This window comes from Miniopterus natalensis, chromosome 4 (genome assembly GCF_054644295.1).
Source record: "Miniopterus natalensis isolate mMinNat1 chromosome 4, mMinNat1.hap1, whole genome shotgun sequence".
In the NCBI taxonomy this organism is placed as follows: Eukaryota; Metazoa; Chordata; class Mammalia; order Chiroptera; family Miniopteridae; genus Miniopterus; species Miniopterus natalensis.
In genome coordinates, this window is record NC_142084.1 from 44767550 (window position 1) to 44792620 (window position 25071).

Below are 25071 nucleotides of genomic sequence, written 5' to 3' on the forward strand. Positions count from 1 at the left end.
ACTGGGAATCGAACCCTGATCTCTTGGATCCTAGGTCAACGCTCAACCGGCCGGGCCCAACACACCATTTTAAAAGAGTGTTAGCTGAACCGTAGACATGCATATTATAGGGATTCTGTGTGGATCAAGTATAAAAGCTCACCTCCTCTGATACAGCTGAAGTAAAATAAAACGGCTTCCTCCACCATGTGGAAGATGTTCTTTTGAGTATCTGGACCTCAAGTTTTTCTTTCACGTGAGAGGAGATGAGTTCCTGAGGTGGTGAGGAAACTTGATAGAGTCTAGGATTTCGGTAAAACAATTACCGTGTGGGTCTGGTGAGAACCAGGTGATCTGAGATGGTCCTGTGCAGCAATTCTGTTTAATTCCATCACCAGTTTCACTTCCTAACCCAAAGTCTGGTTTCAGAAGAGCCTATTTCTAAGCAGTGCTTAATTTAAGCACCTGTTTAAGTAAAGCCACCGTCCGCATCTTTGTCTACTCTTTCCTAAGGCACTGCATTGATGTCTAAAAACAAAATATCAAATTGTTCTTTCGAATATAAATGAAATTATAAAACTGAGGCATAGCATTCTCTCTCTGTGGAAACTTTATCCTCCTTTCTGGTCATTTCTGAGCAAAGTTTATTCTATTTCCATTCATTATTATCTATATGGTCCTATTGAAATAAGTTATAAACACTTCTTTAGAAACAAAAACAGGCATCTGTTACCCCATAGATGCCTTTGCTAGTTTTTCTGCTGCCCCATCTCTCTCATTAAAGAAAAAGTTAGTAAAGATGAGAATATTGCTTGGATTAATTCCTTTTCTTTTGCTTTTATTTATTTAACCCAGAAAGTGCTCTGTCAGGATTTCTTTTACAATTTCATGCAGCCTATAAATATACAGTCTATGAGATACTGAGTCTGAAAATACCACAGAAGTAAATCCTGTATATGAAAATCAGCCTGCTAGTTTCATAACATCTGTGGCTTTAAGGTTCGTTAAATGCACTGAAAGTCATTTAACTTGAAAGTTTATGAGCTTTTGGAAAAGCTCTAAAATAAAGCTCTAAAATAAGGCCCTCTCCTATTGCATATCCTCAGTTTTAATGTTAGTTTTTATTTTTGTGTCTTTGTGGGATCTAAATCTATTTTAATTATGTTAATATGCAGCTACAACTTAAGAGAAGATTGTCATTTGCCTAAAAAGTGCTTTTGCGAAGACTTGATTGGTCTGGAAGAGAGGTTTAGTAGCAGATGGATTAGGTCATGGGGAGGGGGTTCTCTTTTTTTTAAGTGTAATTTTAAAACAATGTATTCTCAGGTTACCTTAGGAAGCCTGAATAATTCTGTTGCTGAAACTGAGAAATCTAATTCTCTATTGCTAAATTTTTGTGGTTTTATCATTTATTTTTAGGCACCAAAGGAAGAAATAAAGGAGAATTTACAAATCTTCAAGGGGTAGCTGCATCTACAACTGGGAAGATATTAATTGCAGACAGTAACAACCAGTGTGTGCAGGTATGGCCTCTAACTGTATACTTTTAACCACTGATGGTGATAAAATAGGTACAGTTATATATTTTCCTATTTAAGACTTGGGGTACTTGGTACAAGGGAAGCTTATAATGTGTGCATAGACTTTTCTTCAAATAGAACTTGCAAGTTGTGATCTGTAGTGCAGATGACAAAGTTTCTGGCCTGTTTCTTCCTCCCTCATTTCTGCGTGAGTTCTCATTCCAATGAATGCAATTTGTTTTACAGATATTTTCCAATGATGGCCAGTTCAAAAGTCGTTTTGGCATACGAGGACGCTCTCCCGGGCAGCTGCAGCGGCCCACAGGGGTAGCTGTGCATCCCAGTGGGGACATAATTATTGCAGATTATGATAATAAATGGGTTAGCATTTTCTCTTCAGATGGGAAGTTCAAGGTAAGATTAACTATTGATTGACCACTAAACAGTAGAGAGAAGGAATGGGAAATATAAAATGAAATTGTCTTTTTCCTTTTTGAGATCCAATAAAATACTCAACAATTCTTCATATACAAAGATATCTTGGCTGTGTTACATTTAAGATTTGTGAAGTGATATTGTCATAAATATACTCCTATGTATCCTACATGTAGCTTCATTTTATAAAGCAATTAGGTTACCCAGTCATTTTTTTTTTTTTAATACCATCAGATTTAAGGGTTATTAAGAGGCAATTTATATTTTTCAAATTAACCTACAGGTTGTCATTTATGAGGTACCTTCTACTCTCTAAGACCTGTGGTAGGTATATGGAGAAACAGAATTGTAAGACATGGTGCCTACCTTTTAGAAATATATAAGCCCCTTGAGAAAAAGACTAATACACAAAAAATGACAAAAACCAATTCTTGTCAGTCTTTATTTAGTCTTACATTGTTTGGTACAATCTAAAAATAGAGTGTGCTCTGGCTGGTGGCTTAGTTGGTTGGAGCATCAACCCATATACCAGAAGGTTGCTGGTTCGATCCCCATGATCAATGTTTCTCTCTCACATCGTTGTTTCTCTCTCTCCCTCCCTCTTTCTCTCTCTCTCAAATCAATAAAAATATACCCTCGGGGGAGGATTAAAATAAAAAATACAGTGGAACTAAAAGTAGAGTGTTAAAGTATACAACGTAAGAATTGGAAAGAAAAGAAAGTGGAGGCCGGCTTCACTGAGAAAGTGCAAATTGAGCTACGCTTTAAGGGGTCCCATCATTTGACATATTTGCTGTCACTCCCAGCATCATCTTCTGGTTCTTCAGCAAGTCACCTTAGAGTAAAGAACTGTCTGGTGATAACAGAAATTTCTCCCCGAGGGTTCCATCAAAGAATATTACCATCCAGGCCATTTTCGACACTCGTCACAAGAAGATTATGAGATACTCTGTCAAAGGCGTTTTTGAAAGCCACATGCACTATGCCTTCTCATATCCCCCTCCCAGCCTCCTAGAGGCGTCTTTTTCAGCTGACAACATGAACTTTAACTCAGACAGATGAACCCACTGGAATCCCAGCTCTGTGGCTTATTAATTGTGGCCTTTGGCAAGTTATATAACTTCCTCGAGCCTTGATAGCCTATTTCAGTTTAGGATTTGGGATTTGGATAAGAACATTCTTCCTGGAGGAACTGAATTTGCATGGTTGGAATACTGCTGATAATAATTAGAGAGGATTGGGGGGATGGACATGGTGTCATTTCAACCTTCCACTCCCAACCCCTCTTCTGTTTATGATAGGTGTTGATCAAAACCCAGAGGGCAGAAGGATAGCAAGTGAACCCCTTTAGTACTATAGCAGGTTTAGTAAATAAGGATATACTGAGAGAGACTTATTTTCTTCTTTGATGGGATTCAGTAAAATTAAACCTGCTCACAAGGACAAACCTTTTCCACAAATGTGGATTCTTTGGATTTATTCCTAATAGTTCTAGAGATATAACATCTTATCTCCTTTTTTTTCTTTTACTCACTAACTTCTTAGCCCTAATACTCAGTCGTCTCTGCCTCTAACTTTTTTCTTTTCCACCTTCCCCCCTGACTTATATCTTTCGGTCCATCTAGAAACCTTTTCTGACTCCAGAACAGATACAGAGGCCCCTGTCATAAGGAATTAGGAAATCAGGAGGTGCTAGTTTGGGTCTTTTTTTCCTTCTTTTTTTAAATGGTGAAAATGAAGGCCACCATATCGCTTCCTTCTTCAATGTAATGACCTGTTTGTTGGGCTAAATACTTTAACAGTTCCAGATCCAGGATCTAAAATATCTTTGCTTACTCTTCTGTTTAAGATGGGAGACACATTGGCAGGTCAAATGCTGTAATTCTTATTTTATTTGGTAGAATCTAATGCAGCTAAACTAGGATTGAAGGGAAGTGGAGGGAAAGGAGGTTTTGGTTCAACATTTAAGTTTTTACTTTTAGACCTGCACCAACTAGTTCTTAACTACATGATAGAATGGCAGTAATCCTTTGTTTTCTGTTTTTAAGCTACATAATTATCATCCGCTTGGTATTATTATATGGCTGAGTCATTCTAAGTAACAACTAGTGTTTATAATGTTAGGTACTAACGATATTCTTGTTTTAATAATCAGAGTCTTCTCTCTTTTGATCCCTACTGACATATCTCCTATTCAGACATGAAAGAAAGTATACAATTTCTTTGTAAGCTATTATGTGATAGTCTCTTTGATCTTTGGCTAGATTGCAGAATCAGAATCAGATTTATACAACATATTCCCTTGCCAGAATGCCACTGTTTCCTTTCTAAGTAAATGTGTGTCTTTGTTCTAAAGAGACGCATTCTGAATTCCAGTCATTTATAACCTTCCAAGAATAAAAGATTATACAAAGTCCGAACCCCTGCTATGGGAAAGTCCCCATCCTTCTCTTCATACTCTTTTTTATACGTATCTTCATGTCTCCGGTGGGAAAGGAGATAGTCCTGCACGTCAGGTATGATACCAGCTGAGTAGGATGAGGGAGAGAGATTATCTGTGTGCCATATGCTGTGGTTGGCATTGCCCTTTATCCTTCGAAATCTGCAAGATCCAGGAGATAAATAGCATCGTTGCCATTTTACAGATTAGAAAACTGAGGTTCAGACTAATGAAAGAATGAATTTTGCTCTGAAATTTTGATCCTGGTTAATTGGATGAACTGTGGTGTCATAAGAGGAAGTAGGAAATCAGGAGGTGCTAGTTTGGGTTTTCTGTTTGTTTTTTTAAAAGTGGAAACGAAGAAGATAAATTTGGTTTGATATTGGTTGAGTTTAAGGTGAAACTTGTAAAATAGTCCATGACTAAAGATATGGATTTAAGAATCTTACACATAGAGGTGAAAGCTGATGCTATCGCACAAATGAGATCTTAGAAGAAGCGTAGAGTTGTGTTGTCCTGTAAGGTACACATATGGATGCTGAGTTTTTGAAATGGGGCTGATCTGAATTGAGATGTGCTGTGAGTGTAAAATACATACCGGATTGAGTGTAAAATACATACTGGATTTCAAAAACTTAGTCCCCTGAAAAGAATGTAAAATACCTCATTGATAATTTTTATATTGATTACATGTTGAAATGATCACTTTTGGATATATGGGTTAAGTGAAATATATAATTCAAATTAATTTTTCCTTTTCCTTTTTCTTTTTTTGATATGGCTACTGGAAGGCGTTAAGTTCACATGTGTAGCTCACATATTTCTACCAGACAGCACTAAAATAGAGAACAGAAACTTTGAGAATGTAACTTTTTAGGAGTTAAAATTTTTAACTTGCACCCGGGCCCATGTAGTTCACCAATTGAGCATCATGGTTCGAGTCCTGGTCAGGGCAAATGCCCGGGTTGCGGGCTTGATCCCCACTAGCAGGCGTGCAGGAGGCAGCTGATCAATGACTCTCTCATTATTGATGTTTCTGTCTCTCTCTCTCCCTTTCCCTTCCTCTCTCTGAAATTAATAAAGATATATATTTTTTAAAATTAATTCATCAGCGAGTAACAAAACACCCCCCCAAAAATTTTAATTTGTAAAGTCATGTTTTCAAATAGAGTTTTCAAATGAGCCCATAGACGAGTATAAAATGAAAAGTCAGAGTTTCTCTTACCGCTACTAGTATCTCTTTCCAAGATATAAATACTATTGGTTGTTTACTTTCTCCTTCAGGACTATGTATACATATATAAACACATTTAACACAAGTGGGCTCACATTATACTTTGTTCTGTATGTTGCTTTATAACATATCTGAGAGATCTTTCATAAAAACACATTGAGATCTACTTCGCTCTGACATTTTAAGCCTGGGTGCCAGGGACAATTGTGCTTCTTGCTGTCACCTTCATTTACTAGCTTTCTGGCTGCTCCCTCACCTTGGCTGCTCTTTCTCGAAACTTCCTTGTCTATAGTGACCATCTCATCAGGTTGTTCCACACGCCTTCTGAGATGGCCCATTTGAATGCTCCCAAATCTGCCAAATCAAACACTCAATACCAGACACTTCAGACATGTTTGTCTCTGCAATGCCATTGAGATATCTTTGAGGGTAGGGACTGTGTCTTACTTGTCTTTACCTACTATGTGCCACATAGTGGGCACTCAGTCGGTGTTTGTAGAATTAGTAAATAAGCGGGGAAATAAGTAAAGTACTTTATAAGCACTCTAGAAAATGGAGCTATAAAAATAAAGGTATAAGACATGGATCTTGTGGCCAACAGGCATCTATATACACACTGCAGTCTACTCAGAAAAATGAGTAAGATGTAAAGTGGGTGTGGTGTATGTTTGATGGAATCTAATGCTTTCCTCCCACTTTAAAATACTGTAGAAACTGGAACCATTTAGTCATCATTTGACCCTATAACAGTGCTAGAGTTTTTAAATTAATACATTAAGGAAGTATTTGCTGAGTGCCTGTTAGACACCAAGGAGTACATTAGGCTCTGAGTGCATGTGCTGGATAAACAGACAGGACCCCTGCCTGTGTGGAACTTAATTCTAGTTAAGTTCAATGGCAGATGCCGGCAATTTTGATATGAATTATGGTATAAAATAATGACAATGATTGCTCCCCTTTTATGACTGCCTAATATGGGCTATACTCTACACTAAACACTTTACCTACATTGTTTTACTTTAATACACATTCCAAAAATACCACTGGAAGTTATTGAGGTCATTTTTGAAATGTTTTAATATGTATATAAGGAATCTGAAGCTTAAAGAAATTAAATGCATTTGTGCTATACCAGGTGTGTCCAAAACAAGTTACAGAAGACAGTCTCCCTGCTCCTAATCCAGAGATCTTTTGCTGTGTCACACTAGTGTTTTAAAATGGAACTGTGACCCCAGTTAAGGGGATTCCAGAGCATTTTTGGTGATGATCCCTTTTAAAAAAAATAAGGATTTCAAATAAATACAAATAGCAGGTAATGGATGTGACAAAGAAAATTTTCTAGGACAGAGATCATTATGACCCCTGTTTAAACATCCAAGTAAATGTTTACTAAGAAAAATATCTGTCTTCACATTCTGTGTAGTGTTTTAAATGTCACCACTGTACTTGTTTCTAACAGACAAAAATCGGGTCAGGAAAGTTGATGGGGCCCAAAGGAGTTTCTGTGGACCGCAACGGGCACATCATCGTGGTGGATAACAAGGCGTGCTGCGTGTTTATCTTCCAGCCAAACGGGAAAATAGTCACCAGGTTTGGTAGCCGAGGAAATGGGGACAGGCAGTTTGCAGGTACACTCGATGGTAATATGTAAACCCCCTTTTCTTTGCCTCTTCTGCTCACATTTGCATGATGTTGGAGCATGTTGACCCAGTATGTTTGCTGGCTTTGGGAAAGATACTGGGGATGAAGTCTAAGCAAAAGGCATGGTTTGGTGCTTCTCAGTGACGCCCCCGGAGTAAGTTGAACTGCCATCCACGTGTGGTTTTTATTGGTGGTGTTTCTCAACTCAGAAGCCAAATCTTTGAATACTAATAGTAAATAAAATATACATTTTAAAATAAAATATTTTTAAATAGAATGTTTGAGGAACAATGGGGTAATTCCTGTTTCTACCTAGCTTTAGCTTTATTTAAAAAGTCTCTGAATGAGAAATTTTCTATCTTTTAATATATATTTTTAAAATTAATTTCAGAGAGGAAGGGAGAGGGAGAGAGAGATAGAAACCTAATCAATGATGAGAGAGTCATTGATCGGCTGCCCCCTGCACACCCCCGACAGGGGATCAAGCCTGCAACCCGGGCATGTGCCCTGACTGGGAATCGAACTATGGCCTCCTGGTTCATGGGTTGATGCCCAACCGCTGAGCCACATGCAGGCCAGGCAGAAATTTTCCATCTTTTTAGGCAATTATAACAGAGCAGGCGTTCAGAGCATTTGCTGATTACAGCAGTCTCTTTTATTTCTTTTTTTGGTGCGCCACCTGGCAGTCACAAGCTTACTTAGTTTTTCATATCTGCGAGAAGAGACTGAAAACTGTTTATTAAATTTCCTTCTTAAAAGGATGTTTTTGGCATTTAACATTAATTTGCATAATCTTTCTTTGTGCTTTGTCTCCCGTTCTGCCTGCTCTGAATGTCACCCAAAATGATAGCGTGTGGATTTTCTGCTCTACTTTTTAAAAAATATTATATATTGGAGTCCTTTTTTCTCAATGCTGAGAGCTACCATGTCTTTCCCACAGAGGACCCTAAAATGACTATCACGCACTCAGGCAAGCTGGCAGACATGACGTTCAGATGGTGGTTCAGAGAATGAATTCTGGTGCTTATTGCTCATCCCCCCACATTAGGGCTGCTGCAGCTCTTGGCTGGATCTGGAAGAAGCCAGAGTAGACAGTCGCAGGTGTAGAATGGTAGAGATTCCATGTTATCTGGAGCCAGAGGTCTGGCTGAATGATCTTTCAAAGACTGAGGCTCACTCTCTTTGTTCTTTCTTGAATAACTAAGTAATATATTAAGTTTTGTAACTGCTATGTTGTAATCATTTTTGTTACGGTCATCTCATATTTTTTTCCCATCTTTATTGCAGGACCCCATTTTGCTGCTGTAAATAGCAATAATGAAATTATTGTTACAGATTTCCATAATCATTCTGTCAAGGTACTATAATCACATCAATTATTACCTTTTAACTGCTTTTATTGAGAAATTGGTCCGGGAGAAAATAACATAAGGTTCACATGTACACATGGGACATAAAGGAGTTAACCTAAAAGAGCAGATCTTGCTTCTCCTTAACGATGCAGGTTTTAATTTGGGCATACACACTTTGGAGAGCTGGAAAACTGAACAAAATATGGTGGCAATAAGTTTCTTAATTTGAAACTATGTACATGGAGACGACTTGAAAATTAAATTTGAAAAAGCAATTGCTTGAACTTCCAGAGGTAGAACTTTCTGAAATTTAGTATTTCGTGGCTACTCAATAATTAAAACAGGATCACTTTTTCAATTTTCTGCATCATAAGGCCTCTTTGAAAAAATTAGATATTAGAACTCTGTGACAACAGGAGATTTTGGGAGGGAAATAGCCCTAGCATACATTTATATAGCATATTTCATACTTCTTAGAATGCTTTCACACAACTGGTGTTCCTAAGAAAACAATGCCTACCCTCTTCCCCAAACAGTAGAGTACATCTTTCTTACTAGGTATAGGGGGAAGAAAGATTTAATCTTTTTATGAGCAAATCAGGAAATAAAGTGATTCAAAACAAAGTTCTCATTTACGGGAATGAGAAAATGTTTAGTAACATTCCAGACCAAGCTTCTCAAGGTGTGATGCATGTTCCATTGGAGGTATGCCAGGTGGTCACGGGCTGTGCACTGGCAGATGTTTTTATTTTAAGAGTCACTGTATTTATTTTAAGGGTTACTTTCTGTTTATATCAGGTGATACTGGTTTGCACGTATAGAAGTAATGTAAAGTTCTCCTTGTGAGTAAATTCACTTATATTTTTTAAAGTTAGGAAACAGCCTGGGTGGTATGCCCCTGACTGAGGTTTGCACTTAGAGACAACCACTGAGCAACCAGCGTTAAAAAAAAAATTAGTCACTGTTGGTAACTGGAATAGCTAGAGAGAATTTTAAGACCCAAAGGTACTCCCTCTCCTGTGTCCTTCACTGCTTCATTCCCCCAGCCCATTCTAGAAGATTTCTTTAACCTGAATAAATGCAAAAGCCTTAAGCTTTTTTGATGGTTATGCCAAGTCCCTGTGCAAAGAGTAGAGCACAGTGGGCCGTGATGATGGGGCAGGGTGAGGGAAAAGGAAGCCCTCCATTGCTTTCCTCCAAGGCTGCCTTCTGCCATGTCGTCTCTCCAGAGTTGCTACGAAAGTGGTAGAACTCCATCCCCACTGTCCCCACCTCCCTCAGTGCCAGTGAGCTGCATATTCTCACCTCTAGGGGCATGTCTTGAAAAAGAAAGAGAGCAATGGGAAAAATCAATGGCAGAGGAGGAGGGAAACTGAGAGCAAAGAGGCAGCAGGGACTGGGCTTATGTCCCTCCTCCTAGGGGGCTGTCACTACCCGTCACTCACTTTATAGAGGAATCATTCATTGAACTATAGGGCCCTCAACCAGAAGAAAACCCGTGTAAATCCTAATGATGCAAAGGCCAGCAAATGCCTGGCCGTAGATGCTCTCCCCCCCCCCCGCCCCCCCAAGGCAGTAATATTAATCAGGTTGCTCTTTTCTACTAAGAGCAACTGTGGCCCCAGAGCCCTTCCTGTCCCAGTGCCCCAGGCAGCCTCTGTGAATTTACTGGCATTTTTATGTAGTATGACTCCTATTTACCAGCCCTGGCTGACACTGTAGAAGGAAATAAGACATATGTAAGTAACCAAATTGCAAGGCAGATAGCAATAAATGACTTCTTGAAAATAGGTACGTATAAAGTTCTGTAAGTATCCAGAAGAAAAGAGAAGATTTCTAAGACTGTCAGGGAAGACTTCCAAGTGGAGTGGTTGCTGAGGTGAGCAGAATTTTGAAATCAGAAGAGGATTATCATCAATATTATAAAAACATGCTGTAAACACTTTGCTCTAAAATGCAAAGCTATAAAAAACTATTTCAGCTCATACTTCTGCCATTTACTGTTTTTATATGAATAATTTATTAACAATTAAATGACATGTTAGACGGGAAAATAGAAAATATGAGAAATTTATAATTATTGATTCTGAAAACAAAGTTTTCAGTATAGTAGAAGATTATTTTAGGTATTTAAACTCAATTTGCTTCTTACTTAACAAAACCAGTCTGTTTGTTTTTGTTTTTCTCCTCTCTTTGAGAGCCATTGCCATATAGTTTTTATGGATAGCTGGAGTTTTTTGTCTGTTTGTTTGTTTCCCATATAACACAGAGCACTTAGCAAGAGGTCTGGATTCAGGTCACGTCTCTTGATAAATGTAAAAACTATACCTACAGGTCAGGGCTAACAAGTGGTCTGCTTAATTCTTCAGCTACCTTCATTATATATTTTCTTTTAGTGGCAAAGCAAGTAGGACTAGATTTGGCATTCTCCATCCTTCCAAAATGAAGCAGAAGCACCCGAGCCGTTTGGATTATGCCAAAGAAAACACACCGACTCAGAGACATACACACAAACAAGCCAGCAAAAGATTATTTGTAGGACTTAAGGGAAAGATCAGTGAATAATAAATTCTGTTCTGACCAGCATACACACATTCCCATTGGTCCTTAAGACTAGAATGTTTTATGTGAAAGGAGATAAAGAGTCAGGAGAGATTTTTAAAACATGGTATCTTAGTAAAAGCTGGTTCTTGTCTGTGTCCTTTGCCAAGAACCAAAGGCATAACTTGCTTACTTGGCAAGTGGTTAATTCAGGAAGTGGTCAGGACTCTTTTTCTTTATCTTAAAGTATGTTTAGCCTTTAGAGGTGGAAGTGTCTGACTTGCCCAATGTAGGTAATTAAAAGCGAGGCATTTTCATCTTTCCTGATCACAGAGATAGAAAAAGAGGATCTCTGAAAGGTCCTGAGATCATCCGTAAATGAGGCCTGCGCTCTGGTGTAGTGAACTCCCTCAGTTTCACTTTTCAGGAACCCTTGCTCTCATGGTGCCTTGCAAGTAATACTTTTGATTTATTAATGAGTATTTCCACACTTGTAGGCTGCGTAATAGTGCAAGCTTAAAATAATATCCTGGAGACATTTCAAAACCATTAAGTATCATCTGAATCATCAAGATAAAATTATGCCTACAATAGTCTTGTCATTAAGTGCATGTTCTCTCAAAATCAGTAACCTGTATTTGATACATATACAGTAACACTCTAGTAATAAGAGTGCTTAATTAACCCCAACAACCCATTGCTTGCCCAGGTCAGATTAGAGAATTTGCTTAAGAGTTCAGTTCAGCTCCCAATTCTGTCAGCCTCCTCTCAGTAGCCTTAGGATCACATAACCTCTCTATTTTAACTAAAATATATTCTGGGGGGAAAAATATAAAAGCATTTATCTTATTCCTCACCCACTGCCATCTCTGTCTCTCTCTCCCCCCCCCCACATACACACACACACTTGCTCAATTTCCCCTGTTGTAACTGTGAAGTCCAGCCTGTTCTTTCCTGTTGTGTTGACTTAGTAAAATGGTAATAAATTCTGAGCATCTGGCCTAACTAAAATTTCCTACTTTCTGACCCAACTTTGAATCCTCCTCCATCCTGTTAGAAATACAAATGATTGTTTTTGAAATTTAGCTATTTGTTTAAAAGTGGAAAGAATAATACTGTTGAAAATCATAGCTCTACTTTCTCTACCTTATATTTGTATATATTTTATAATTTATAATTTTTTAGAAAATATAAGTATTTTTCACATAAGTATTCAATAACCGGATAAAAGCTAAAAAAAAAGAACTGATTTAATAAATGATAAATTAGGCTTATACAGTAAATTGGGAAACCACAAGTGATATGGGGGTCTAGTTTGTAGATTTTTTTTTTTAAGAATGTTTTAAATTGTAGGTCTTGTTATAAATAACCTGTTCAGATATATACTTTTAAATCCATAATGTTAGCTTAACCATTTTCATTTAAAATAAAATAATTTTAAAATATTTATACAGGTGTTTAATCAGGAAGGAGAATTCATGTTGAAGTTTGGCTCAAACGGAGAAGGAAATGGGCAGTTTAATGCTCCAACGGGTGTTGCAGTGGATTCAAATGGAAACATCATTGTAGCCGACTGGGGAAACAGCAGGATCCAGGTAGATTAAAGTGCTAATTTATTTGTGTAGAGTGATTGGTATTGTTTAAAAGTGGAGAATTAGCTGTCCCCAAATCTTAATGTTTTTCATTCTTCATTGGTTAAGTCATAAGACCATAGATAATCTCACAAGAAGTGCCAGACTAAGGAAGGTGGAGTAGAAAAAATGTCAACATATTGCCAGAGTGAAACCCTCTAAATCAGGCATTTTTAACATGTATCCCACAGACCCTCAAAGGGATTGTGGTTAGAATTCATGAGGTCCATTGAACAAAAATATTATATTATTGTTTTTACTAATTTCTAATAAAAATTATCATTTAATTATGAATATAGACAACAATCACAGAAGTTTTGTAAATATCTACAACTTTATCACCAAGAAAAAATACAGAAAATTTCATATTGCAGTTGCAGACATCTAGAATTATCATTTATGCTCACCACTACTTCAAAATTAAAGTTGTTATTAGACCCACCACACTATTTCTTGTAATTTAATGTGCTGGTTTAAGAAGCACACATACTACTATAATTAAAATTTTGTAATATTTTGATTATATTTTAATATGATTGTTTTCCTTCATAATCCCATATATTCTGTTTTATGCATTTAAAAACGTTGTTTTGCTAAATAACCTGAGTCAAAGAGGAAGTCTCAAGGAAAATTTTAAAATATATTGACTGAATGAAAATGCAAATATAGCATATCAAATTTTTGTGGAATGCAGCTAAAATAGTGCTGAGAGAAAAAATCTGCACCCCTCCCCCAGCTTTATGGAGACTGACATGTATAGCATTGTGTAAGTTTAAGGTGCAAAATGTTTTGATTTGATACCCTTATATATTGTAAAATGATTACCACCATAGCATTAGCTAACACCTCTGTGATGTCACAGTCACATAATTACCATTTCTTTTTTGTGGTGAGAACATTTAGATCTACTCTCTTGGCAACTTTCAAGTGTAGAATACATTATTGACTGTGATCACCATGCTGTGCATTAGATCCCCAGAACTTATTCATCTTCTAACTGGAAGTTTATACCCTTTGACCAACTTCTCCTCATTTCCCCCAACCCCAGCCCTAGTAACAACCACTCTATCTAAGAGGGAAATTATTAGCACTAAATGCTTACATTAGAAAAGAGGAAAAGTCTCAAATTAATAATCTAAGCTCCCACCTCAAGAAGCTAGAGAGAAAGGAGCAGAGCAAACTGAAAGCAAGCAGAAGGAAGGAAATAGAGAAGACAGGATCAGATCAGTGAAATTCAAAACAAAAACAAAATTGATTCTTTGGAAAGATCAATAAAATTGACAAGCCTCCAGCAAGACTGACAACGAAGAAGAGAAAAGATACAAAATACTAATATCATACAGACTCTGCAGGCATGAAAAGAATAATAAGAACATTGTCTGAACAACTCTACATGCATCCGTTTGACAACTTAGATGAAATGAACCAATTCCTCAAAAACTACAAACTCTACAACTCACCTAATATAAAATAAATGATTTGAATAGCCCTATAATGATTAAGGAAATTCAGTTCATAATTTGAAAACTCCTCCAAAATAAACATCTAGACTCAGATGATTTCACTTGAACATTCTACCAAATGTTTAAAGATTTAGCATCAGTTCTGCACACTTTCTTCCAGAAAACAGAAGTCATGGGAACACTTTACAATTCACTCTCCAGCCATTGGGGGAAACTGGGTGAAGGGTACACAGGCTCTCTCTTTACTATCTTTGTAGCTTCACATGAATCTATAATTATTTCAGTATTAAAAGTGAACAAAAACAAATTTAAAAGAAGAAGAAGAATTTAAATATATTTCCATGATTTCAGAATAATAATATCATGAATGACATTTGGCATTTTGATTTGGTGTAAAAAATAGTAAAACTGGTTACAGTCTGGAAAAAATAACACTAAAACACTATTTTGAGACTATATAGTCTTTGTCAGACTGCCAAAGGGGTCCATGATAAAAAAAATGATTTTTTTTCTAAATTAAAAATAAAGCTGTTAAATCCTCAAACTGAAGAAGACTAGTTTTTTTTTTTCTACCATTTCTCTGTGTAGACACCTGCGTGGATCTAAACATGCATTTACAGACGGGGCTATTCGTCCTTGCCAGTGTGGCCCGTGCAATGCTCGGGAGAACCCAGAGTGCTCTGGCTAAGTCTAGCATTCAGATGTCTCTGGCAGGACAGCAATGGCCAGCTATTTGAATCTGATATAAGTATCTACTTCTCAGAAAGAGGGTTGAGACCATAAATGTAACACTAAATACTTCTATTTCTGAAATATATTTGTCTTGCTTAATTATCCCAGTGGACATCTCCATTTGAAAGAGGCATTCTATGTCTCATGGGAAGCCAGAAGCCTACAGGGAGCCAAGTTCGCAAAGCACTTCTGTGTAGGACCACAGACGCTGAGCTGTGTTGTGACCCTCGTAGCACCTGCCTAGTTACACTGCCTTTTAGAGCACCTGACGGCCAAACAGAATGGCCAAAAGAAACCAGCCTGGGCTTTCTGAAGAAGTGTTCCTGATCCTTTTATTTCATCATAGCAGAAGTTACAGAACAAAAGAAGACCACTTCATATCCAGATGTACATGTTGAACCATGTTGAACCCGTGTACATGTTGATTTCTTATAATTTATTCTTCTGAAAAGAAAAAACAATCTTTATTTCCATCACATGTTATGACTCTCAGGACCATCCTTCTGTGATCTAGTTGCTGATTTTTCTCACTTATGAATGTGGATAAAAGAGGGATGTGAGACTAGAAAGGGGAAAAAGTGAAGGTTTAGAGTGAGAAATAAGAGTCATTAATTTTTCAAGCAGCAAGCAGGGCATTCCCCTCAAATATGACCACTGTAACAATATAAGTATGATCTGGTGGCCAATGGCATGTTCTTTGTCAGTGACTCTTAGAACATGAGAGGAGCAAAAGCAAGGTAAGTAGAAGGAGGGATTATATATTTGATAGTGACCTGAACAAACCTAGGGGATTACACACATGCTTTTATAATAAAAACATTAGCATTAAGAGTTTTCTAACTTTTATTTCATCATATTACTATAAATTCCCCTAACACTCTGTTTTTGACAGGTTTTTGATGGAAGTGGATCGTTTTTGTCCTACATTAACACATCTGCCGACCCACTCTACGGTCCCCAAGGCCTGGCCCTGACTTCAGACGGCCACGTTGTGGTTGCAGACTCTGGAAACCACTGTTTCAAGGTCTACCGGTACTTGCAGTAACAGTGGGCGGCTGGACAGCCCCTTACAAAGGTCTTGCACTACAAACTGGAACGGATTTCTCGGCGCGGGACCAGATTATATTAGACCTTTCATGCTAGAAGGAATCATTGGTGAACTTTCCAAGGTTATTTCTGAATGTAACAATTTCCTTAAAAACTGCATATCTGATTCCTGTAATTGACCTTTAGGGTTAAAAAAAAAAATCTCTTCTACTGAATCTATAAAACTGGCAAAGTTTTACACCTGTGAACTATGGCTTATAGGACAGGGATTTATGTAATTAAACTAATTGTGCAAATCAAATAAGCATTAAAAAATACCTAGAAATTTAAAGGTATTTGTTAATCCTGTGAATGGCAGCCTTCGCGCAGAGCTTCCAAAAACAAAACAAAAACAAAATCTGTTGTAGTTATATACTTTAACCTCGGTCACAAGACCTGGGGATCTTCTAACCTCACTTTTACACTAGGTATTACTCTTGTGACATTTTTTGGTTATCAATAACTACATATAAATTACTTTAGGAAAAAAATTAAGACTGTCTTGCAAAATCCTCTCATCTGCAATTAGCAGGCCTCTGAGTTTAGCACTTAAAAATAAATGCAAATTTTCCATCCTTCCTGGGTTAGATCGGAGATCCTATTTTTGTGTTCTTTTCACCTTCTCTCTCCTACTCACCTTGTATCAAAAAACAAAGTACATTTTAAGGGAAACCTGAAATTCCTAATGCTTTGAAAAGCATATTACGTCAGTAATGCTACCTGTTGGTAAACAGCAGCCCCACTCCAGATCAATGGACTGGAATGTAATCAAGAAACAGTTAGTCATGTTTTATGTGCCATGTTCTCATGTGTGTCTCCCCTTCCACTTCATGAAAGCGCAAGCTTTACCTCCTGCAAAATGTCAGCACATGTAGTAGGACACCAGTATCCTAGGACAGAGAGCCATAAGTAGCCCTTTGGAGGACGAATGGTGTCAACCAAAGGCATGTGATTGAGTAATGGTTTCCCCTTAGAAAGCAAGTGTTACCAAAGTTGTGAAAGCATTACAGGTAAGGGCATGTTATGGTTATTTATCATTGTCTAATGAATAGTAGAGGCATTAAAGGACTATGTATACATGATTAGGTAAGGTAGAATGTATCATATATATCTATATATATAGCTGAATCTTTGGTGTATTGAAATAGGCAGCACTCTGAAAGACAGAAGCTTCGCCCAGCCTTTCTTCAGCACATTCCTTTTAGAACAAGCCCTAAAGCAGATTTAAATTTTTTTGCCATTTTCCAGGAATGATGGTATCGGCTGACTTTGCATCAGAAAATGGCCTTCTGGTCTTTCAAAAAAACAAAAATAGGTCCAAAAAAGGAAAGTTGAACTTGAGTTACATTTAAACAAAGTATAAATGCATTTTGAGAAATGGTAAGAATAATTTAGTCAGTCATTAATCTGTCATTGGTACTGTAAACTAAGATGTGGTTTATTTTCACTGTTTAATTTTCTACTCAGTTCTACCAAATAGGATGTCATGTTTGGCATTTTTGATAATGACTTTGGGATCTTTTTCACTGAAAGCACCTTAGGACTGTACTATAAGAAAACATTTCCCATATGTATAATTATATGAATGTGATGTTTATTGCTTATTAATTTATAATTCAGTCACTCTCTTATATAGGAATTTTTTAAATTTAGAAGGGAAATCAAGCGACTTCCAGTTGTCTATCAAATTTATACCCAAATCAATCTCTGAAAAAAATTTTTTCAGAAAGATTTACATTTAGATTTAGTACTTTTTTAGTTAGGTAGAGTTTTCAAAATACTGAGATTGTGATAAAGATGTAAAAGTCAATAACATTTTTAGAATGTTAAGACTGTTTCCTAGCATTAGTGGAATAAGTCTTTGAATTTAAATCTTCATATTTAATGAGTGCCTACTAAGAACCAGGCTCTGTTCTAGGCACTGGGGACATAGTGATGAAGGAAACAGACAAAATTCCTGCCCCCTTGGAGCTTACACTCTAGGAGGGAATTTCATTTTGCCCTTTATTAATATTCTGCATAAAAGATAAGCTAGACTTCTGATAGCTCCTAGACTATTTAAAAGAAAACCTTTTAGATTGGTTAGATTAATTTTACCTTATTTTCACAAGTAAAAAAGTAAAAATGGCTTCCTATTTAGATTCTGTCACAGGCTATTGATGTTAAGACTAATTTACTTAAAGGTGTGGTTTTTTTTGCACAACATTTAAATGATATATGTGAATTTAGAAATTAACCACCTATCATACCATATAAGGCTGGATATCTCAATTAGATTGAAGACAAAGCTAATTTTTTTACATATCAATATTGGCACAAACTGGAATGAAAGAAAAGATACTTTGATTCAGACCTGTTTATCTGTTACTAAAACACATGCTATGGGCACTCCAGGAAACATGATATTTTTCCCCAAAAATATGTAATCATATATGTTAAAATATAAATAACACTTCATATTTGGATACATATGTGCATTTACTGTATTTCTTGGCAAGCATATTTTAGGGGGGAAAGTGCTGCTAAGATATGAATAGGCAAGATTTTAGTGAAATTTTGTCACATTCTATGGAAAATGGTTTCTGGTAAACTGAGAAGGATATTAAAATAAGTGACTTTTTTTCTGGGCTACCATTATTGCTTGATTTCTCTTTGTCAAGTGTACAGAACCTGTCATACATTCATGATAAGTAGCACTGAAAAATTACCCATTAAAATTTCCCCTGGGCACTATGGTAAAATATTGCCAGTTAGAATGTAAAGGTCAGTGACAATGCATTCCCTCCCAAAACAGACCTCCCCTGCTGGACATGGGGGGGTCGAGATCACTTGACCATCCAGAAACACATGAATAATAAGTCTTTATGACTTTGCCATTTTTAATGGTACTTAGTATTTTGATCAAACTTTCATCTCCAGTAACTAAACAAGTCCCCAAGTTTCCTTATTTTCATTTATTTTTTTTACTAGATTTGAGGCAAATAAATACTACAGGTCCATGAAACTAGAACACACTTGCTTCTACTACTAAATATACAGGGTATGTCCTAACATAGAGTTAACTGGAATAGCAGTACACTAGCAAGTGACTATGGATCCTTAACAGTAAAGGATTCACATAAATGCTTTGGTAATACCTATTGAGTTAATTGGAAAGAATGCCAAATAAATATCAGGTCATCTGCAGATTGCTTCAAATGGGAAAAATCTTTTTGTACATTAGAACTCTACAGTATCCTCTCTATTCACCAGCTTGTGAAAAGGGAGGAGTATATTTGGTTTAATAATTTTTAAAATGACATTTCCAGGTAGGATAAAATTAAAGCTATTTGCTGCAAACATTATCTAATTTTGCTTAAAACCGAAAGTTGTAATACTGTTGCATTCTGTAAACGTTGCAGGGTTTTAAATTTTACAATTATTTTAATATTTTTGATAACTAGGAATCTAGTATTGCCATAAAGGAACTAAGTGCCCATTAAAGATTTGTTTGGTATAAATAAATAATTTTTTGGTTTGTTTTAAATGACAGTAAGCTACAAATCATGGTGTTAACCTTAAACTTTATGAAGATGAATTGTGTGGCAGTGATTGTGCGGTTTGTTTGTGGAGAATGTATGAAAGCTGTTAATATTCTAAAATCGATTAATCAATTGGCTATGTTGTTCCAATGAATGTACAGCATTTCCATTAACCTTTGAGAGCAGCACAGCCTTAAATTCAATGCTTTTGCTTTATGACATGGAATGTTTTGTCATCAAGAGTGTATTCTTGTAATAGGATTCTTTATATCATTCTCAATTTTATAGTCTTTCAAGCCCATGTACAAGTACAAAGATTTTTTGCTTCCTTTTTTTTTCTTTAAAAATTTTGTACATTCCATCTCTATCGGTCTGTTTCATACGTTTTGTGTATAGAACACGAAGACTTGCGCTCTCGGACGTCGATTCTGTTTGATAAATTCTCATTTGTTCTTTTATGAATCAAAACGCTGACTGCCTATTTAAAGAAAAGAATAATCGCTGTGCATCAGAGTGTTTGTATGTTCGTAGCTACGTACGTACCGCAGTATTTTGGATGCTTTAGTCTACAATAAAACTTTAATTCTGTCTTGAAACATAGGAGAAACAAGATTCATGTGTATTACCTTTACCATGCACAGAAATCTCAAAATCATTATAATAAAGATTGTTTTCTCCATTTCCGCGAATGCTTCTTTCCTTAACATTGGCTCTTTTACAGTGAAGGGAAATGAAGGAATGTTCTAGAATAAGTGGAAGATAGCGGTACCTCAACCAAAACTTTTCGTTTGCGCCGAGGTCCCGCCCCACGCGGGCCGGCCTCTCGGCGGAGCCGCCAGGGGTCGCTGCGCGCCGTCGGGGAGAAGGCCGGTCTCTCCCACCGCTTCCCTTCCGTTGCTCCGCCCCCGGGGCGGGGTTGGCGCCAAAATCAAACCCTCGCGGGTGCGCTCCGCCCTCACCTCCGGCGCCGGCCCCGCCACCCGAAGACGCGCCCCCTGCGCCATGGTAAGAGCTGAGGCCGCGCTGCTGGGTCCACGTTCTCCCCTTTCTCTCTGTTTGCCCCAGTCTCCCGGCAGCGGGGATCCCGGCCCTGGTGGGCTTCGGGGCGGGTGCTCCGGCCCTGGGCCTCCAACGGGGGGGCTGCCACGTCGGCGCCCTGGCCCCCCCGCGCTTTCCGGGCTCGACGGGGCGGCCCTAAGCCCCTCGCCTACGGCGCAGCCCCGGGACCCCCGCCCCTCGCTCCCCGGGGCGGCGGGGACGCCCCCTCCTCCCCGCCCTTCTGCGCCGGCTCCGGGCGGGTGAGGTTCGCCGCGGGGAGCGTGACCCGAGCGTCAGCTCCGCCCTCTGCCCGGAGACTTCGAGCCTCTCCGGAACCCGCGCCCCTGCCGCCGAGCGCGGCCGCCGAGAGCGCGGCGCCCTGTTCGCCGGGAAGGGGGGCGTCGCGAGGCCGAGGGCTGGACGCCCGCCCGGGGCCCCGGGGGGCTCGCTTGATTTTCGACCATTGAGTGGTTTCGTGCATCGCAACGTGTAGAGCATGTTTCTCAATTGCCCATAATTTCAAAAGTAACCCAGTGAGTCTTCACTTTATGCCAGTTAGGTGATTGCTGTGAAAAATCCGTCCGTTTTTACCAAAGGGCAAGTATCTTTGCCCTTTTGCGCCGCGGTTGGTAGGGAGTGATTTGTTTTATTAGGGGAGGACCTGGCAAGGTTCCAGGCCGGCTTGCATTTAATGTCTTTGTGATCATCCAATCATTTTCGTAAACCTTCAAAGTTTCGTGCTATTTTTTTTCTGCTTCTTTTGGCAGAGAATCAATATCTCATTAAATGGATCTGAGATTTTAGTATCTTAATTTAGTTAAGTGGCCGTTATTTTTGCGGAGCTAATGGTAGACAAGGATTTAGGTTGTACAGTGTTTATTTGAAGATACTTGTCCAGATGTAATTACAACTGATAACGGCCTCTTTGTGGTTAAACTACCATCCCAGCCACCTGGGCATGAAATGATGTAAGAAGCCAAACAGGACCACACTTAAATCTGTTACCAGGGCTCTGTGATATCATATTTCTCTTTATAGAGTTATTGGCCTAATATAACAGACTACTGATAACTATTACAAATGCATTAACTTTATCCTTTTACCTAATCCCTCTCTACTCATAAATCACCTTCTAACAGTTAATGGTTTAATGTGCTGTTAACTCTTTTCAGATCCTTACCTCAGATAATGGAGAAGCATGAAACAAATTAGAAAACTTTTTGTAAACTCTATACTTCCTGATTTTATTAATGATAATAAATAAGTCTAGCGTTCTGTTGGTCAAAGGTGACTTTCATTCTCTTTCCTGATTGTAAATTAATAGCTGTTTTCGTTTGGTTGGGCTTGATGAGTAAACAGTTACAAGTCCAGGCGTATTTTGGGAAGTGGAGAAGTGCAATGTAGCCTGCCACTTCTGAGGACTGCAGATATCTACATTTTATTTTGCAAAATTTTATTGTAATTGATCAACAGGGCTGACTTGAGGAATTCTGTAACTCCTAATGGAGAAGTTTCCTTTGTTGTCCTCAAGTCAAGTTTTGAGTCCCCTTACATACTAATTTGAATGCATCTCTAACTTATACTATTAGGAGATTTTCTTTAATCTTAAGTATTAAATAAATGAGCTGTTGCTAATCTTTTTTAGAGAAATTTTTGAATTGGATTAATATGGCATCCTTTCACACTAGTTATTTTAAATTTTATTACTGATTTGAGAGAGAGAGAGAGAAAGAAACATTGGTTTGTTATGCATCCATTGGTTGCCTCTTGTGTGTGCCTTGTTTGACAGCGGATTGAACCACAACCCCGGTGTATCGGACTGATACTCTAACCAACTGAGCTACCCAACTAATTCTGGCCATGATGCTCTCCTACTGTAGTGAAGAGTAAAAACTATTTGTAGTAATAAGAGACTGACAAATAAATTAGCTTGGAAGCAATGTAAATGGATGATACAGCTCACCCATAGTTCTTGAGTAACTTTCATAGCCACCAAGCTGAGTGATAAGAGCTTTCCTAAAACTACCCTCAGGGCATTAGATTCTCCTGTTACCTGTCTCAGGGTGACAGATTCTAATGGAATCTCTATAGGTCTCTCCAAGGAACTGTTTGTAATACCAAGGCATTAGGAACCTTTCCTAAAGCTTTGGCTCTGTTTTTCGCTGATGCAGCCACAGACTAAATACCTAAAGGGGTTCTCACTGCTCCACAAGTGCCCCTGACATGGCCTCTAGATTCTGGGGTGAGAAAGGCAGTATTCTTAATCCTGGGGCACAATTGAAGCACTTAGAAAAGATTTTTAAAATAAGCATGCCCAGGCTGAGGCCCTTTCTCAGAGATTCTGACTCAGTTCATATGGGATGTGCCTGGGCATCAGTATTTTTTAAAAGCCCCTGAGATGATTTTTAATGGCAGGTTGAGACCCAGTGGGCTAGTGAAATGAGCTGAGGGAGCCTTCTAACAGTGTGAATTTCATGCTTGGCTTATTCAGATACTGCAGAGGCCAACATGAAGGGAGGTGGATAGGTTTAGTGAACAAGTCTATCTGAGATTTTTCTGATTTACTTCTCTAAGCCAGGCAATAAATGGTTATCACAGAATATCTTATTATTTCATCCTGTATCATATTTATGTGAGTCCAGTGGGTGTTGTAGGGTTTGGGAGCCTGAATAGCTTCACATTTTAGGGTTCAGGGTTTTAGATACATGGTCTTGAAGTAAAGGCTTGGCCTTTATGTCCGCTCTCTCTAACCTGACACAGCTCTGAGAAGGCAAAGGCAGTTCATGTTCTGAAGATTTCAGTCTGCTGAGAGAGACAAGTAAACACATCTTGTTAACTGTAGTAAGTGATTTGATGAAGGTGTGTTCTGGGAACACATGGATTGGCGCTCAGCCTAGCCTGTGAGCTCAGGGACATTCTCTTAGAGAATGGGTAACCGTAGCTTGGGAGACTTTGGAGTTCCAAATAGGTAAAAGGAGAAGGTGTTTTAGGTAGAACAACGTTTTTAAAGGCATGGGTCTTAATATATAGTGATGGGAGAAGATATTTTGGGTGGTGGGCACACAGAGTAATGTACAGATCTGGTAACAGAAACCCACATCTGAAGCCTATATGTTCATATTAACCATTGTCACCCCAATAAATATAATTTAAAAAAAGAGATGGGAAAGAGCATTCCTCAAGTGGAGAATTACAAGTAGGTATTGTATTATAGCGCAAATTGCTTAGCTCTCCACATTTTTATGGTAAAATTGAGGTGGAGGGTGGTACCTGTGAGAGTAGGTTGGGGTCAGGTGGGAGAGGGCCTTTGGGTATCATTCCTAGCATATTGGACACTTCTGGGTGGTTGGGAGCCACTGAAGGCTTTGACAGTGCAGAATGTGGACTTAGAGGGTGAGACAAAGTGTGCGTAGGGGACTACAGGTATTTTGCAGGAGACTGATAATGAAGATCTAAATTGAGGTAGAAGTGGTAGGAAAGGAGCAGATGTAGATTTGTGAAATAGTTAAGCACTGAAATGGGCAGAGGTTGGTGATCGTTTGGATGTGGAATAAGATAAAGAAACTAGGGTGACAGAAACTCACATCTGAAACCTCTGTTCTGGCTTGGGCAACAAGGTGGTATCTAACTGAACTCAAGATCTGGAACAGCAGGTTTGGGGAGTAGATGTGGGAGAGGAGGATTTCAGTTCAGACCTCCTGAGTTTGAAGTCTGTCCAGTAGGCAGGTAGATAGAGGAGATCGAAGCTCAGGAGCACACTCCAGGACTCAAATGGAAAGATTTGAGGACTACGTGTGTTAGTTAAAATCATGAAAGCAGATGAGATCAAAGAAAAGGTGTGAGGAGAAGAGGGCATCAATAGAGAACTTGGGGAACTGCAGTGTTTGAGAGTAGACAGAGGAAAAGGAGAAAAATATAAACTTTAAGGCTACTTACGTTACCCATGTGACTCGTCAGGGAACACAGGATAATTTTATCGCTGTGAAGATGAGTTGGTGGGTTTCTAGGATCTGCAATAGAACAAAGGCTAATACTCTGGTATATATTCAGAATGGCAGTTCCAAATCCCTCTCCCCATGTGTCATGGGCTCTCATTTTCTGATGGAGTTTTTGGTTGATAGGGTCAGCCTTTAATTGTTTTATTTATGTTTGCTCTTTAAGTGGTATAAAGTGTTTTAAAGTTCTTTTTTATGTGCAATGTTTGAAATCTTAAGGAACATTAGCACGGAGTCTTAAAATTAGAACAGAATCCTCCATTATAGTGCTAGATATGAGATTCGCGTTTTCCTTTGTTATTTTCTATGAATCTTTGCATTGAGGCTATTTGTCTTTTTTGGGGGGCCTGTATATAGTAAAATTTATTCTTAACATACATTTTAGTTACGTATTATCTTAATATCAAGTTGGCTAAAAAAGATAGTTACAGGATGATAGTAACCTGAAATAGGCTCCATTTTC

At 38.3% G+C, this 25071-nt stretch overlaps 2 protein-coding genes across 12 annotated transcripts in view; both read left to right on the top strand.

Annotated features, from left to right (window-relative positions):
• TRIM2 (tripartite motif containing 2) overlaps positions 1-20254 on the top strand; it is a 125757-nt gene extending 105503 nt beyond the window's left edge. For all 6 annotated transcript variants that reach the window (XM_016197779.2, XM_087816512.1, XM_087816511.1 and 3 more), the window contains exons 7-12: positions 1399-1502; positions 1746-1913; positions 7068-7236; positions 8537-8607; positions 12597-12737; positions 15861-20254. In XM_016197779.2, the coding sequence (XP_016053265.1) occupies positions 1399-1502; positions 1746-1913; positions 7068-7236; positions 8537-8607; positions 12597-12737; positions 15861-16013 (806 nt within the window). In that variant the 3' untranslated portion in view covers positions 16014-20254. The remainder of the gene's footprint in view (positions 1-1398; positions 1503-1745; positions 1914-7067; positions 7237-8536; positions 8608-12596; positions 12738-15860) is intronic.
• A 287-nt stretch (positions 20255-20541) lies between these two features.
• Positions 20542-25071, top strand: part of MND1 (meiotic nuclear divisions 1) — a 50022-nt gene continuing 45492 nt past the window's right edge. For all 6 annotated transcript variants that reach the window (XR_001602077.2, XM_016197771.2, XM_016197769.2 and 3 more), the window contains exon 1: positions 20542-20580. Coding sequence is in view for 5 of the 6 variants with exons in the window: in XM_016197771.2 (XP_016053257.2) it covers positions 20578-20580 (3 nt within the window). In the remaining variant the exon portion in view is untranslated. The remainder of the gene's footprint in view (positions 20581-25071) is intronic.